Source organism: Hyalella azteca, unplaced genomic scaffold (assembly GCF_000764305.2).
Source record: "Hyalella azteca isolate HAZT.00-mixed unplaced genomic scaffold, Hazt_2.0.2 contig369, whole genome shotgun sequence".
NCBI classification, from domain to species: Eukaryota; Metazoa; Arthropoda; class Malacostraca; order Amphipoda; family Hyalellidae; genus Hyalella; species Hyalella azteca.
In genome coordinates, this window is record NW_025930722.1 from 68,907 (window position 1) to 81,967 (window position 13,061).

Sequence of the window (13,061 nt, forward strand, 5' to 3'; positions counted from 1 at the left end):
TCTGTTTGTCTGTCTGTCTGCTACAAATCTTGTAATCAAAATTTAATACACTTCTACTTATCCTATCGATCTGAAATTTTGCCAACTTGTGTAAAGTTGGAGACAATGCATGAATCAAATGTCAAAATAAATGATTTTAGAAATTAAAAAAAATTTTTTTTTTCAATATTAAAAAAATTGAAAAAATAATTTCGTCAGCTACAAATCTTATAACTGATATTTGACACACTTTTACCTGTCTAATTCAATTGACAGAATAAATAATTTTGAAAAAAATGTATATATTAAAAAAATTTTATATATATTTAAAAAATTGAAAAGGTAATTTTTTTAATTTTCAAAAATTAGATTAGAAATTCATTGTACATCTGTAAGATTGGAGATACTGGATTCTTTGGAAGTGTTGTCTTTAAAAAGTAATTTTTAAACGTATATTTTGAAGTTTTGTATTTAAAAAGTAAATTAGAAATGCAAATTACTAATTTTCTCACCTTCTCAAGATTTAAACCAACTTTGTTGCATCTAATCTGTGTGTAATTTTATTCATCCATTCAATAGACAAGGAATAATACAAGTGAATGTTTCTGAATGAATAGGCTTTAAAAGCTAACAAGTTGTATTATCTGCGGCATCACTAATTTTCCCAGCCATGGAGTACGCTGTGGATATGACAAGGTATGGCTCCTCTATTCGAGTTATTCATTAAAACTAAGAAAAAATTTTTGTATCTAATTGTTCTGCCTATAAACCTGCATTTATTGATTGTTTAAATGACTGTTTTGTATTTTTTTTTAAATGTGAGAATTGTCTTGATAATTATTTAATAGGGTTTTCAACTTGTTAATGAAAATTTAAAATAGCTAAAAACTAAATATATGGTCTTTATTGAATTAAATTAAAACTTTTCAGTTTAAAATATCATAAAATTTGATTTTGTAATTTAAAGATGAGAATGTTAAATGCTTATTATATTGTTCTCTCAGAAAATTTATTTCTAATCAAGTTGCATTATGGTTCTTCTGCAAGAGCAAGATTTCTCAAGAGCAAGATTTCTTATTTTAACTACAATTATATGGGAATAGAAGTTTTAAATAAAATTTACTAATTTTCTTAAACTGAAGTTAGATGAATTCATTGTAATCAATCTCACCCATTATCTTTCAGATATAAGCAATCTGTCACTACATCATTGGACAAGACATTTGACAAGCTGAGCCATATATGGCAAGCTATTGGACTAAGCCCCACAAAGCAATATCAGCGCTTACAAATCCTCTGTGACAATTTCACCGTGAGTCTCCTGCTCATGCTGACAGGACCAAGCATGAAAACATTTTCATGCCAAGCTTCCTGTTTCTTGGAATCCATTTTACTATTTTCTGACATAGAAAAATTCCATGTAGAGATATCATGCATTATTCAAGTTTTGTCAGTTAATTGATTTAGCAGCTTTGCATTTTTGTTTATAACCATGCAAGAAAAAGCACTGCATTCATTTCACACATTAATTGATTATAATATTGTTTTAGTTTCCAATCACAAAGAGGAGTTTCCAAAGCAGAAAGTAGATCTTTGTCGATATCATGTAACTTTAGAGCAAATTTTTCTTGCATTCAAATTTGATGTCTGCATGGAGTTAAAAATAATCAATTGGTGGCACTATGCAGCATCTGATGGTTATTTATAACCCACAGAAAGTTGGCAATGACATTATCACATATGAAGAAGAAGCAAGGGAGAGGCTCATGGAGGAAATCAAGTCTGTATCTAACAGCATCTTGGTTGCCTGCAGGGTATGTAACTGGTTTCTGAAAGATATACAGTATAGGTACATTTCAATACCTATGTCTTTGATTAATGGGACGATTTTTGGTACCTAATGAATATAAATTATATTTAGTAGGTAGCAACTTTGGTGCTTCTTATTAACCTGAGCTAAGAGCTTTATCACTTATCATATACCGGTATTTACTTATCTTCTGTTATGTGCAATGCATAAAAATCATGGGTGATTTATTGAAATTCTGCAATTTTTAAAAACCTCAATTATTTCATTTTGGAGTGTGGATAATTGATTCCTAGATTCACCATTATGTCTTGATCTGGTTTTTCTTTATTTTTCTTTAATTTATTAGTTTTTATCATTATATGCATTTTATTTTCAACTATTTAAGCTGTTATTATAATGTTATCTGTGCCAACAGGATCTGCCAACAGACATTCACCCCCTATCTCCAGCTAAAGGTCTCGTACCCTTTGAGTTGCTGAAGACTTTACAGGAACAACTTCAGGCAATCAGTGATGCAAGACAAGAGAGAATAGACGCTCGCCAGCAGCTCATGCACAAACAATCGGTAGGTAGCATTCTTAATTGTACAAACTATTTCTTATTCCTACATATATTTGAGTAAAAATTAAATTATTACTAACTAGGTACTAGAATTATTATTGTTGTAAAATGTCATACCATATTTGTTCTATATATACTATTATTAGTAATAATTATCAAAATTTGTTATCATGAAATAAAGGCTGAATGAAAGACCAAAGAAGATTGTTTATGTTATGACTTTATTGCTCTCAGGCCTTCAAAAGCAACAATGGTAGCGATAATATTAGACAGCTTTCTAGAAATGACAGTGTTTGTTGTCATACTGTACTGATTTAAACTGTGTTACTGGGTTGTGCTTTCTGTCATAACCCTCAACTATACATACCTGTATGCAGAATAGTTATTGACCCCATAATTAACTCGGGGTTAAGTTTTTTATTATCCTAACTGATACTAATGATCATAAGGGATAAAAAAGCACAGTGTTATGATTAACGGAGTTCTTATTCAAACAGTTGAACAGTTTAGAATACAAGTTGGAGTAAGAGCTTTAATGTATATCATTCTCTGCCAAAGACTGAAGGTCTTGGCTCACATAACATTACAAATGGAGCTTAGCTGATGTCAGCAGCCTGTGTGCAAAGTCTCGCCTTACAGTATAGATATTGATAACCTTTAAATATTAAAACTGAATGTCCACATGTTGACTTGAACGTGGTTTATAGCACAATTTTATCATTTATGGAAAAAAGGCATTATTATACTCGTCATGTTCATCCGTCTGTCTCTGTCTGTCTGTCTGTCCATCCATGACTTCACGTTTTCATCGACGAGAAAATGCATTTTCTGTCACTAACTGCAGTGAGTACTGAGTTACCTAAATTTTTTTAACCTCAGGTGTTGTGTGAGCTGCTTGGTGAAGGAGAAATGACACCCGAACCTCCTCCTGTGCCCTCCAAAGAAGAGTTGGCTTCTTTCCAGCACCACATCCGCTCTCTAGAGAACTTGAAGGTATCCTAATCTTACTCCAACAACGTCTTGCTTATCATAATTCTGCACAGTTCACTTGCATTATAGAAAACAAGTAATTCGGTCCTCTATAAGAAATTCATTTGACTCAAAACCATGGCATGCCTAAGAGCTCAAGGGTTGTGACATCTGCGACACAGAGTGCTGATTCATGGCATGAAAATTATTATTGGGACCAAAAATAATATGATGATCTAATAGTGGTAAAAATACTCTTCATTCCATACATTTGAAAAGGTACAAATTTGAAAAATTGTAGAGCTTGTTTTGCAGTACCTATGACAGGTTGGGCTGCCACAGATCTTGGAAAAAGTGTGGAGTATTAGCAATAAAAAAAAAACAGCACGAGACTTAACGGAAACACAGGTTTTATTGTCAGTTTGTTGAAGCTTTTGCAGAGTTTCTGAATGTGATGCAACTATTGATTTCTGTTATGGAGCTTTAGTCATTAGGTTTTACTAGCTGTCTAAAGTTTTAGAGTGCTTGATTATGATTGGTGTTTTGTGTTAATGATTTTGATATTATTTGAGATTAACATGATACTAAAACACTAGTAAAGTCATTAATGTTTGGTTCATTAAAATATGTGCATCTTGCTGATATACAGTGGGGGGAAATAAATATTCGTACACTTGAAAAATCGTATTTTAATGTATGTAAGTACACAAACTTAACAGGAAAAGTGATTTAAATTATGTATAGAGACGCATAGTATTCAAAAATACTATCAAAAGAAATTAAATCTCAACCCGAAGAAGTTAACATGTTGCATTAATTTTTGTTGCATTGGGATTTAATTTCTATTGATGCTATTTTTGAATACAATGCGCCTCTATACATAATATAAATCACTTCTCCTGTTCAGTTTGTGTACTTACAGACATTAAAATACGATTTTTCAAGTGTACGAATATTTATTTCCCCCCACTGTATTAATTGAGTATTTTCTTTTATTGTCACCAATATGGAAGGTTTAAATTGGAGATCTTTATCCACTATCTTGATAAGTACCTAGTGATGTTAAATTTGTGTGATATCATTTGTTCATTTGTTACCTTGAAAAACATCAAACATGAGTAGCATGTTAATTGTTAAAAAATAAGCTGTTAGAAACGGGATGAAGCTTTCTTAGAAGCTTCAAATTTGTCACAGTAGTATTTCAGGTTTTCATATTTTAGATGATTCATAACTGCAATGAAATGTCTTACTGTAAATACTATTTGACTTGAAGTTTTAGTTATTTTTAATGTTTTTTTTATCAGAATTATAGACAAAACCTGAGTAAGTATCTATTTATTGATTTTCCACCACACACACTTGTGTGTGGTGGAAGGTGTGCGGCACGCAAGAGTTCTCGTAATCTGGCTGCTTCTTGTCATTAGCGAACACTTGTTGCAAGACTTGTGTCACACCTGCTTGTGTCTGGTGTTTCAGGAGAAGCGTAAGCAGGAGTTCCTGCAGCTGAAGCGCTCAATCCTGCGGCTGGCAGTGCAGCTGGAGGAGGCAACACAGGAGGAGGCCATCAACAGCTTCCAGGACGACCAGGACGAGGACTTGTGCCTCACTGATCAGGATCTGCATACGCTCAGGGTTAATGATCGTCCTTTAAAAATACTAACTTGTTTTCCTCTAAAACCTGTGCTAAAGATCTAACTCGTATTTTTACCATTTATGCAAATTATTTTACAAAAAAAAAAAATAGTTATGGAAGATCTGAATCTGAATCTGTCTCTGTGAAGTCATAAGCTATATTATGACAACGATGTGCTGCTATAAATTTAGAACATTATCCAAGAAAGTACGACAATGTAATGTTTTGTTCATAGAGTAATACTAAATATTTTATGGCAGAGTAAGCAGAGCGATCTTGAATTCCGCGTGTCAGAGTGCCTGGTGAAGTGGCAAGAGCTGCATGATGCCATCACTCAGCTCTGGACTGACCTGGACACAGAGGAGTCGCACCGCGAGGCAGTGATGCTCAACTGCGCCTTACACACGCCTTCCGCTATTGCTTGTGTGAGACGCCGCGTTTGCAGATGTCTTCCAAGGCGCCCCTAATATGTGCATTTAGTGCTTGCTTCTTATAATGACATGTGTTGAGCTACACATTTACAAAAATACGGACCTATGCTATCTCGAGGTACCCTCCCATAAACTTATGCTACCTATGGATTCTTACCCTTGTACATTTTAATAAGTCGTTTCATTAGGCATTATTTCATTTTTCATTAGGCATTATTTACTACCATGGTCTCGTATATTATTTCCTTCACCGTTATCTCCAGAATTCATTATTTTTTGCATTATGAATGCAATTATATTGCCGAAATTCCTTGTAAATATGTTATATTTCTAGAATTTTCTGATTACATCAAGGTGCTTGTGTTGAACCTAGAGGGGGATGTAGAAAATACCTAGTGTACCCATGACCGGTATTGCAGTTGGAAAAGGAGCTGAAGCAGATGAAGGCGCTGAGGCTTGCCAATATTGGCAAGTTTATGGAAAAACTTGAGGGACAACTCAAGGAGCTGTGGGACGCCTGCTACCTGCATGAAGATCAATGTATTCTGCCACCTTGTGAGGGTGAGTAAATGTCTTGTTCTCTATCAAATTACCGAGTGTTCTCATTACTTGGCGCTTTGATCTGAACAACTTTAGAATAAAACTGATAATAAAGCAGTTATTTACTTATTATAATGTTCAATGTTTTGAATAGTATTCATGCTAGTTCATTTATAATTGCATAAGCGTTGCGTTTCGTGACTCTGAAGGTATTTTTCGGAATTTAATCTTGTGAATCTTGAGAATGTTAACAATCAATCCAGCTTCTCTACTGATCTTATTGTGTCATGCAATCGTTCCTGCACGTGCATAGGCAAAGTTATAATCAAAAATAAAGCTTACCACCGCAAATTTTTGTATTGTTTCCGTGATGCATTTGTTAGGCCTTAATAAACTTCATTTTGTCATAGTAAAAATAAGTGTAGCTGAATTAGGTTGTCACTTCTAAGAGACAAGATATATTTCCAGACCCGGCAACTGAGCAGGACCTTCTTAACTTAGAGGCTGAGGTGAACAAACTTCGGAGCTATCAACAGGAACATGCTGATCTCTTCCTACTGGTATGGAATACAGACAGTATGAATTAATAGTTATTTCTTGAGTATATGAATACTTATAGCTGTAACTTGTATGCTCACTTGGGAAGAAGTCCAGTAATGTGCATAAGACTCATAATGGAGCACCCTAAGTGAAAGCAAGGCAGCCAATCTGTCACCATTAAGCTACGTCGTGTTGCTTCATAAGGAGCCATATACTACTGTAATGATTGTGAAATGTTTGTTAATGTTTGCTGGATGGAAAAGGAAATGCGCGGTATTTTGATGGACATTATACCTTATGTTTTCATCTTTTTTTCTACGTGCAATCCTCATTGAAGTGGTGATCCAACAGCGCTGATGAATCTTGGATATATTGTTCTCGTATGCCCTTGCTTTGCCAAAGCTTCAACTACGGAGCTAAGGATTGCTGAGAATGCTCCGCTGGATGCCTCGGTTCTGAGAGTTGCTTTGCAAAATGCTACAGTTATGGCCATGCTACGCGGAGCACCAGTTGCTTTTATTAAAAATTTGGACTAGAATATCCGTCATTTAGTGATCAACTAAAGCAATTTGCCTGAGCTCCGATGAGCTGACGCCAGAGCTCACTTCCAAATATCTTAGCTGCTATTAAATACGCTAGAATTTAAGTCACTCTACTTAAGTAGGTCATTAGAAGCAATTATGTTTACCTTGCGTGATACTTCTAGACTTCTTATTCAAATCGCCATTTAACTTTACTCCATTATATATATACGTGAATTTCAGGTTTCCGAATTCGAACACCAGTTTGAAGATCTTCTGCGTCTAGATAATCTGGCCAAGGACCCTTCTCGGTTGTTCCAAACACGCGGCGGCTCTCTTTTGCAGGAAGAAAAGCAGAGGAAAAAAATTAAAGCGGTACGCTGTCGTTTAGTTGGTTCACAATTATCTATAGATAATACCTAATAAAATATAATCTAAATGATCTATTGATCATTTTAATATTTCAAATGATCCATTGATCATTTAGAGAATAATTCCTACATTGATTCACTCGCCGACTGCATGAATATACCTCAATGCCCGAGGCTGTTTTAAAATTATTTCTCAACCCTCTAAGGCTAACTACAAATCAGTTCTTAGCTAGAATGAGAGCTACAATACCGAGTGTTCTTCATTATTTGTTTCGACACTGCCGAAAAACTGTATACACGAGTCAGCCAATCATCTCAGAAATTTCTCATCAGCTGAAAATTAACGATCATACGCGAAATGGAATATTATTTAGTAAAATGGAAGGAACAAAATGATGTCCTGAAGTAGGTATACTGTGATAGCATTAAGCCTCGAAATGCTGGATAGTATTGTTTCTAAACCAATAATAACATTCACGGGACATGATGGAAGTGAATGAAAAAGTACTTGATTTGTACAGGAGTTGCCGCGAGTACAGGGGAAGTTATGGGCGGTCTATACACGCTACGAGGCTGCGGACCAGCCCAGCCCGCTGGTGCTGGGCCAAACGGTGCCTGAATACATCGAGAGGAAGTGGGACGAACATGAGCAAGCAAGACAACTTGATAAAAATGCCAGGGTAAGGATAACTTAAATATTTAATTCAATTATTTATCAATGTTTAGTTCAACTATTTTAGCCAAAAATTTACTATTCAGTATTCAATTATATTATTTGCTGTAAAACGCCTCTAATTTCAAATCGTTTTTGAACATGGGGCTGCAAATTTTTGTTTCCCAGATTACTATACATAAAAAGCTTAATATATATTCCAGAAAATGAATTCATCTGGTAAATCAAGCAAGAGTTCAGCGCCTCCTCAAGCAGCGGCAAAAATTGTTGGTGCACGGCGCACTCCGGTGAGCGGACATCGTCCAGCTGCTGCTAAGCTCCCTCTTCCATCTAAACCAGCTGCTGGTGGCTCTAAATGTGCTGCTGCTGGCGCTGCTTTCGCCGCCGCTCGTCAGCCCATTGTTGCTTCCCGTGCTGGCAACGATAAAAATATCGACGCTACTCCGGTGTCGCGGAAGCGAGTATTGACCTTAGAAGAAGCTCCAGAAAACGATGAAGAATCTGAGATGCAGGCCCAGGAATCTGCTACGAAGAAAGCTAAGATCTTGATGCTCACTCCAAGTGTTCATGATGCAGGTTAGCAAGCTTAAATAAGGCCTTGTTTGATTAAAGGTTGAACGCGCTACCACGCGTTAAATGATAAGGATTCAGTACTGTAGAAAACCCAGCTAAACTTTGAGCCTCCCTTCAATCTACTTAATTTATACCATCCTCTTACTCTGAACGGATTTACGATATACTTTATGATGAGGTTTCGAAGTCGGAGCACCAGCTTGACTTTGGACTACGAAGTCCTAAACTCGTCATAAGGTCATAAGGTTTGAATGTTTCTCTCTTAATTTTTTTCAGGTGCTGCTCCAGAGGCGTCAATTCCTACCACCTCGGAAATGTTCAAATCCCCTGCAAGATTTAACAACGTGATGACAACCGAGAAACACGTGAGTAAAATGGACCGTACTGTAATATACGTGTTCATCGTTCTTCATTCTGTTTGGAAGTTGATAGGGTCACATGTTATATTTTGTTTATGTTGTTGCATAGGTTATATATTAATGCTTGTTGATTCGTTGAATTGAGTTGAATTTGAGTACCACAGTATGACAGCATGCTTGGACACGGATTGCAGTGCCGAATAATGTCCAAAGCACAACGAGAAACCTCCGTTTGAATTTTTGCTCTAAAAAGTCAGTGGTATTCTTCTCATGTTCCAGGATCGTTTTCGTTAGAAATGCGATCTGGTGAATTGCAGGACAGTGCCGAAGTTAAATACTAAACAGGGTCGCTGAAGCAACAAAAATAACCCTCAGCCTCAAAATAAATAAGTTTGATGATTATGAAGTAACTTCAATTTTCAGCTGGCAAAAAGCGTGCCGCGAGTGGTGCGGCCGCTCAATCTGCAAGTTCCCAACGTTCTCATTACCGATGCGACGCTGGACTATCTTAAATTCGAGGTGAGATTTCTTAAGAGGAAACCTGAATGGAATTTTCACTCTTTGAAATTCCATAGGTGTAGTTTTCGCTCACAACAGTGCCCTCATGTGTGAATTGTAGGACTTTTGAATGAACTGAATGTTATATATATTGATTGAGAGCGATGCTCTTCCACGTTTTATTAATAATTTAATTTGTAGACAATAGGTAATTTTGATATTCTGGTGTGCAGCACCAGCTTCGGTCGAGTCAGGATCAACTGAACAGCACGTCGGTCGACCAACCGCTGTATAAAGAGAACAATCCAACAGCTTTGCCTGATGCCGACCTCCACTCACGCGATGTCTTCTTACATCCAAATGGCAACCAGTCCCAGTGATGATGTTTCGTATTAAAGCTCTATCATAGCGTCAACGATTACGGCATAAATAGATTCGCCATCTCAGTTTGTGACTGACTTGTCTCGGGCTGGCGGCACCAGAATTGGTCTTGTCCATACTTTGGATGTAATCAGCATTTACAGTGCATTTCTTAGATTTTAGTTTCCTGTGACGCTTTTATTTCTTACTGGGATTTTTTCCTATTTCTTCGTTTACTTTCTGATGAAGGTATTTTTTCCAGTACGGTAATCACAACTCATAAGTCTCGGATCATCCACTGATATTTGTTTGCCAATGGAATATTCACAGAAAAGAATTTGTTCCTCAGCGACGAATCTTGATTATAAAAAAAAAATCTTACGTTCAACAGGTTAGATATTCAGAATTGAAAGCCTATTGGCAATTATTGATTTGTGTAGAGGATTTAGATCGACTAGAAACGGAATTGGCATTCGTTGCCATTTAATTTCAAATATATTTTCCTTGGAAATCTCTGGAAAATGTATATTTACGCTGCATTGAAATGTAGGAGATGTATGCTGCAATGTTCAATGATGAGGTTTGGCTGCTACTTGGTTTCTTTAGCATACATTAAATTCAAGTTCCGGAAGCTATTTACAAAATTAACTCTTCGTTGTACGTTTCAGATTTTTTGATTTTTAAAAGATATAGACATGAAGCTAATAATAGCAGTTGATAGTTTTATTCAAAAGGTTACTGATCCAAAGCTTGTTCACTTGATACAAAGGTAAAATGAGAAAATTTTATTTGTCTTCCTTCGTGTTAATGCACTTAGCGAATCAAATTGTATGCTTATATCGAATTGGCGTCATACCTATTAATAAATTTTTTTACGTGCCTGGAAAAATTTTGATAATCTTGTTTTATAAAAGAGACGTTCAGTTTGTTGCTGATTGAAATGTATTCGTACTTTATGCCACTACGGATTCTGTCAGACCATATGTTGCGCATTGCAGTTCCAATGTGCGTACGCTCAAGTATCCTGCAAAGTTGGCCAAACTTGAAAAATACGAACCGTTAAATATTGTGCAGAAATGATTAGAGTAAATACATTGGCGGGAAATAGACAACGATTTTTTGGAATACCGGAGATATTTCACCACTACTCCTACGAGCACTGTCTGCAATATTTAAAAACTTTGCACTCTCAAATTTGGGCCTTTGTAAAATAAAACCTGATATCGGAGTTTGTTCTTAATGGTAATTTTTCCTTCTTATTCAAAGCCCAATCTGTTGTTTTTCTTTTTACCGGTTTATCATTGAGGTTCTACATATGTTTGATGAGAACTGTTCTTAGAAGGTATTTTACCCTTGTTACAACTCCAATGTGGCTTTAGCATATTTGATAAATGGTGGTAACCCTCACATATTTACGGACTGAGGATTGTTGCTCTACTTGAAGCATTCATCTGATTTTATGTAAGCATTCCTGTTGAGTTCACGCTACCTTTTCAGTTAATATTTGTTCATGAACGGAAAGCATTGTGCCTTCGCCCGCGACGTGAGCAACGTTGACTGCTCGAAGACCTTGTAATTGACTGCGCAAGACCGACACATTTGTTATGCTGGACGCTTCTCAATGTTCTGAGGCAGCGATTAATACAACGCAGTCGTGAGTAAACAGCGCGGAAACAAAATGATTTTGGAATCTTGATGTGGTACTCGTATTTAGTATCGGCCATTTAACGTACGGATTTTTTAATCGTATAACACGCATCCTCTACAAACGTGAATTCTGTTAATGAATATTAATCATGATTAATATCCTGTACATACTACTTAACATTAGTATAACAATGCTTGCATAAGATTTAGTTATGTTTGAATGATCAGTTTTTTGTTGTATTACAGTAAACGATGCTACGAAAATCCTTCATGAAAGTTACTTATAATTTAACCTTCTAGCGCTGGTCTGCGCTCGTAATGGTTAGACTCGAGGCTTCAGTAGCAAGGGTCTTGCTCGTTTCTAATTTATTGTGATTAATCATAAGAGCCTGTCTATACCTGCTGCTGAAAAATTAGGTTCACGCACCGCATATTTTGAAAATGAATTTGGTTAGAAATCGTCTTTTATTTGCTATACTTAGTAAGTGATCGGAAGATCAATAACGGTTAGCCACCGATGCTAAAGAATTTTGCACTTAGTTTTGTGCAGAATTATAAGTAACCAGTCAAACTCTGCCTGTGAAACGAAATCAAGATAAAAGTATCTGTTGGGATCAACAAATGGAGACATTTCATGGTATGAAGAACTTATCTCCTATGTTGTAATGATTGAACGAATGTGAATTATATGAATGATACGAGCTTGGTAGACGTCGCACGCGGTTCTGTGTTCGGTCAAGTGTACTTGATTGCCTTGAACAAATAACGGTTACCGCAATATTTTATAGCGTGAATATCGGCAAGAGGATAAAATGCTCGCGTAATTATCATCCGAGAATCGTGTGACTATGTTTTATATCAGGCTTGCTAAGAACAATGCATTGAGATCGTGTAGAAAATATTGAGCCTGAAAAATTCTGATGACCGCGGAATTTGAAATGTTTCAAAAATTAATGGAATATTTCTGGCTTTAGTTCGAAGAATTAACGAAGAAAACGTCTTACCGTTTGAGCGATTTATAAAAATATGATTAAATGATCTACTGTATTGTGGGCAAGGTTCTTAAAATTTAGCTTTGAATTAAGCAGTCAGCACTATTGAAAATGGCGTTCATGATAAAATTCCAGTTTCCATGTTAATTCTTGATGGTTCTCGCTTTATTTCAAATAGTTCCATAAATTTTTTCTGGGAGTGCTGACATTATCGGACCGGTTGCCAGCTAGTGTAATGTGGCGCCAACTACATTACTTCTTATATTTATACATTATATTATATATTTCTTAGAGCATCGACTTACGGTCTCTAAACGTTCAGATAAGAACGTCTCGCTATGCCTAGCTCACATATGTTATCAAACTCGTGTTTTACTGCTCGTAAGCGGTCCATTGATAACCGCCGTGCTTTGCTATGCACTAGAGGATCGGTGATTTCAATATGGGTCACACTGAGTGTTTCAGAGGAATATCGGCGTTCAAAGGCTTAAAAGTAGAGATTGGAATTACAATAGTAGCCTATCGTAATTACTGACAATTGTACTGTTAATAATCGAAATCCTACATTAAACACCATTAACAGGGTGGCCTGTGTTTTCAACGT

General features: G+C 36.1%; 1 protein-coding gene across 1 annotated transcript; it reads left to right on the top strand.

Moving 5' to 3' along the window:
- Positions 1-535: 535 nt before the first annotated feature.
- Positions 536-11,741, top strand: LOC108682058 (protein regulator of cytokinesis 1). The gene is made up of 15 exons (XM_018171168.2): positions 536-675; positions 1,165-1,291; positions 1,695-1,793; positions 2,205-2,354; positions 3,230-3,343; positions 4,796-4,951; positions 5,213-5,377; positions 5,803-5,944; positions 6,392-6,483; positions 7,228-7,359; positions 7,877-8,035; positions 8,232-8,604; positions 8,878-8,966; positions 9,384-9,479; positions 9,692-11,741. The coding sequence occupies exons 1-15, from the start codon at positions 650-652 to the stop codon at positions 9,836-9,838; spliced, it is 2,067 nt and encodes a 688-aa protein (XP_018026657.1). The 5' UTR covers positions 536-649; the 3' UTR covers positions 9,839-11,741.
- Positions 11,742-13,061: the final 1,320 nt, after the last annotated feature.

What these genes read in the sequence shown, in the direction of transcription:
- LOC108682058 (XM_018171168.2), top strand. Translation starts at nt 650, where the DNA reads ATGGAGTACGCTGTGGATATGACAAG. An exon ending in GCATCTTGGTTGCCTGCAGG is followed by an intron (nt 1,794 to 2,204) that starts GTATGTAACTGG and finishes CTGTGCCAACAG; the next exon opens with GATCTGCCAACAGACATTCA. An exon ending in TGATGACAACCGAGAAACAC is followed by an intron (nt 8,967 to 9,383) that starts GTGAGTAAAATG and finishes TTCAATTTTCAG; the next exon opens with CTGGCAAAAAGCGTGCCGCG.